Source organism: Homarus americanus, unplaced genomic scaffold, assembly GCF_018991925.1.
Source record: "Homarus americanus isolate GMGI-L3 unplaced genomic scaffold, GMGI_Hamer_2.0 scaffold20252, whole genome shotgun sequence".
NCBI lineage: Eukaryota > Metazoa > Arthropoda > Malacostraca > Decapoda > Nephropidae > Homarus > Homarus americanus.
This window is the reverse complement of record NW_024756374.1, coordinates 14,559-19,075: the sequence shown is the minus strand read 5'-3', so window position 1 is coordinate 19,075 and position 4,517 is coordinate 14,559. Positions and strand designations below refer to the sequence as shown.

Here is a 4,517-nt window from a genome sequence, read left to right as displayed (position 1 = left end):
AGCGCCGCCATACATTACGGAGCGGGGGTCAACTGCTAAGCCACGCCTACCCCCGCTATTTAAGACCTGACCTCGTGGTGATCTCTCTTTCTACCTACAGCCGCAGCCAGCAACACCACCTCCTCCGCCTGCCTGGCGGCCCTCGCTCCTCCGCCTGCCTGGCGGCCCTCTCTCCCGCTGGCGAGCATGGCGACCCACAAGCTGTCCTTCTCTGAGCACTCTCAACAACCAGCTCTCTACATCACGCTTGTAACCATTATTTCGTTACTTCTAAATTCATTGGTGCCAGAATTAATGAAATCCAACATGTTCTAGGGGTCGCGAATCCAAATATAAAAAATGAATTTTTGCGAAAAAACGTCAAAACTCAAGCTTTTTCTCTTATAGATCAGCAATCGCGCTGCTTTTCACTACTTAACCCTAATGGCTGGCTAGAGCAGCTATTCAGCTTTCCATTGACACCTAATTCGATTGCATGCACCTCTTATTTGACCTAAGGGGACTGTCAGGCCAACATCATCCACTACCCGTTCTGCCACTGAAATCTATCTAGTAGGCCAGCCAGCATCGTCAATTAGAGGCAGTAAACTCCCGACGATGCGTCAAGTCCTGAAGTTCTTCTTTCACACAGTGAATGAATCTGGTGACAGACAGGAGACGTTTAAAGAAACAGTGAGAAACGTACTCACGTTCTAGAATTTAGCTTTCATCAAGACTATCTCAGAGAGGGGGTGCCGGGAGAAGCTGACAAGGTTATGGGAGCACTGGAGAAGTCTACAAAAAAGTCGGGACAGGGCTGCAAAGGACAAGGTTGAAAACTTCAAGTCTCAACTTGACCTGTTGTGGGACATCGGAGCACCGGACGCCGTAGAGGACATCGAGAAGAACCGGCTGCTTACACCGGCTGACAAACAACAAGACATCGCCTTCTATCAAGACCAACGCGGAGAAAGAAAAGCGTTCATGAGTGGTAACGATAAGATTTTTGCCGCTAAGAAGAGAAAGCAGGAGGAACGAGTCAAGAAGCAAAGGTCGAAACAGGGAAGGTTCGCAGCCTGTGAACCAAGCAGCAGTGATTCGAGACCTCAAACCTCTGTGGTGGCTGACACCCCAACGGAAGTAGAAATGGAGAAAAAGGACACAGCGGTACAACCTGGCAGGTACACATCAAAGCACCCTTATGTGACGGTTCAGCTTCCACGTCGCATTCTCCAAGAGCCAGCATTAAAGGAACTCGCTGACCGTCTTCGGATATCCAATAACGAAGTAAGTGTATCCATAAATGTGTTTGGAATGTTTGAAATTTCTGTTAATTATTTGATAAGCACTTAAACAGTCGACATTTTCTACTGACACCCTTGCCTGCTTTTGCTCGCAGATAGTTTCGGTGGTCGCAGCAGTGCTGCGCTCTGCTAACCCGCCAGGCGATCTGTCTGAGTTCCGGATCTCGAGAAAGACTGCGAGACGGGCGCGAGCTTCACACCGTCGTCAGGTAGCTGCCGCACAAAGGGAAGCCTTCACGCCTCCACCACATGCAGTGGTGCACTGGGATGGTAAGCTGGTTAAGGTGAGAACACGTTTAGGTACTACATTAATATTTTACCAAAGCCTAGACTATTGTAATATATTGTTAGAAAAGCTTGGAGAAAAAGGCAGCCTTGATAATTCTTCATTATCTGTCTGAATTTTTATATTTCTCTTATTTCAGAACGTCGTGGGAGAAGAAGAACACCGACAGGCCATCTTCATCTCAGGGTGCGGCCATGAGGAAGGGAAGCTGCTTGCTGTCTTGCCAGTGAAGGACGGCACTGGCCTGACCCAGGCACGCGCAACAGCTCGTGCTATCGAGGACTGGAGCTGCGCTTCAAACGTCAAGGCACTGTGCTTTGATACAACGTCGTCCAACACAGGGCGAGTCCAAGGTGCGGTTGTCCATCTGGAGGCGCTGGTGGAAAAACAGCTGTTGAGGCTTGGGTGCAGACACCACGTCATGGAACTGGTGGTGAGAGCCGCTGCCAGCAACATCTTCGGCAAAACATCGGCCCCTACGGACCCTCTCTTCCAGACTCTTAAGAAAAGGTGGAGTCAACTAGATCACTCTCAGTATCTCAGGCTGGACATTGCAAATCTACCAGAGTCTGACTGGCTCAGTCACCTCCGACACAGGACCGTTAGCTACCTGCTGACCGTCACAGAATGGGCCAGAGAGGATTACCGAGAAGCGGCAGAACTAACGCTCCTCGTCCTCGGTGTGAATCATCCGCGCGGCACGCACTTTCTGCGTCCTGGCGCATGTCACCACGCTCGCTGGATGGCGAAGATCATATAATACCTCAAGATCTACATGTTTAGCCACCAGCTAGAGCTCAGCAATGACCTGTGCGTCAAGCTGCAGAGGATGGCGATCTTTGTGTCTCTGCTGTACACACCGGCGTGGCTGAAATCACCAGGAGCCGAGGATGCGCATGTGAATGACCTGCAACTGCATCACGAACTCCTCCGCTACAGGGCCGTGGACTGTGAGGTGGCTGATGCGGCGCTGGCGGTCGCGAGCCGCCACCTGTGGTATCTAAGGCCACAGACCGTCGTTCTGTCGCTGTGCAGCGAGAAGTTGAGTGCGGCAGAGAAAAAGGAGATGGCGACCAAATTGAGCTGCCTAGAAGAAACGAACGACTACGCCAACGACAACTTGGTCATCCAACAGACTACACGGCTTTCCGACCTGATAGATGAACGTTCATGGATGATCTTCAAGGAGCATCATGTGTGCGGCACAGCATGGCTGATGTCACCGGTGGAAGACTGGGAGAAAAACGAAGAGTTCATGAAGCTGAAAGATTTCTCCAGAAGCCTGAAGGTAACCAATGACGTGGCCGAAAGGGGAATAAAGCTTATGCAGGACTTCATTGGTTCAGTCACGAAGGATGAGCAGCAGCTGCAGGATGTCATGCAACTTGTGGAAAAGCACAGGAAGCAGATGAGTGGCTTCAGCAAGTCTGCTCTGATGCAACTGTGAGAGTTGAATAGAGGGGGGATTGAACTTTCAAATTGCATCTCCTCCTAGAGTTATTGACCTCTTTCAATGATGTTTGTTTTTTTAAGAGGGAAATATATCATGGAAAAGACTGTGACGGCAAAATATTGATATGTGTTTTCGAATAAATGGAAAAGTCAAAACTATGAATATTTTGGAATCTGGTTCCCTTAACGCAGGTAAAGCCTTTGACCTGAACTAGAAGGTCAACTAAGAGGTGCATGCAATCGAATTAGGTGTCAATGGAAAGCTGAATAGCTGCTCTAGCCAGCGATTAGGGTTAAGTAGTGAAAAGCAGCGCGATTGCTGATCTATAAGAGAAAAAGCTTGAGTTTTGACGTTTTTTCGCAAAAATTCATTTTTTATATTTAGATTCGCGACCCCTAGAACATGTTGGATTTCATTAATTCTGGCACCAATGAATTTAGAAGTAACGAAATAATGGGAAAATACACCCCCACCCACAATTTTCTAAAATTGGGAAAAATGAGCAACCCTATTGTACATCCAATACAACATGTATATAGAGAGCACATTGTGAGTTTCCTTTCTCCATTCCATCCTGAGTGTGAACCAAACATCTCATACCCTACAATTGGTGACTCCCGGAGATTCGCACTCACACAGGATGGAGGAGAAACTGATCACGCTCCCAGTCTTCAAGCAACATGGAAGACTGGCTTATCCACACAGAAGCAGCTCTCATCGGCTCTACAACTACTGTTTCTACACCGCAGGTTAGACACCCTAGAGCAGCACTGCTACTCTAAGCAGACACCAGCTCCTCTTCCTGCCCCAAGCACCACGTCCTACCGACCCCAGCACACCCGTCCTGCCTCAGACGCCGACCCCGGCCCAACAGTAACCCCTGCCGCCCTTGATGCGGCCTCTGTTCCTGAGTGCGGACACACACACCCCTCTTTTCTCCCCCAGGTACTCCCTGCTAATGTCCTGCACCCTGCTGCTGTCGTGGACCCAGCTGCTGTCACGAGCCCTCATCTGCTTCTGCTGACGCAGCCCCTGCTCCTGACCCAGGCCCACACACCCCAGCAGGCGCATCTGACGACCCTGTACCTGCCGTGAGGGAAGCACAACATTCATCGCCTCCACACACACTTATTCTCCCTCTCTACTCCCACAGATATTGTGTATCTAGACAGTTGTCCCCAGCGACCGGCTCATCCACGCCATCGCCGTTGTCTCACATGAGGCATGCACCGCCCGTTCTGCCTCACATGTGCTAAGCAACCCTGCAGACAACAAGTCTCCTACACCGCCTGGAGGGAAGGGGGAGTATTGTAGTGGAATTCTCTCCTACAAACGCTATTTGTCGCTGCCTAGCCGACCCCACCAATTCCCCAGTGTATGCCTCGTGGTCTAGGTCAACCAGCGCCGCCATACATCACGGAGCGGGGGTCAACTGCTAAGCCACGCCTACCCCCGCTATTTAAGACCTGACCTCGTGGTGATCTCTCTCTTTCTA

At 50.3% G+C, this 4,517-nt stretch overlaps 1 protein-coding gene across 1 annotated transcript; it reads left to right on the top strand.

Moving 5' to 3' along the window:
• Window positions 1–696: 696 nt before the first annotated feature.
• LOC121856780 lies at window positions 697–2,635 on the top strand (the record flags this gene model as incomplete). Its single annotated transcript, XM_042352479.1, has 4 exons — window positions 697–957; window positions 1,231–1,266; window positions 1,379–1,567; window positions 1,709–2,635. Coding segments are annotated over 4 exons (1,107 nt in total), but the record flags the coding sequence as incomplete, so codon positions are not given.
• Between the last annotated feature and the right edge of the window lie 1,882 nt (window positions 2,636–4,517).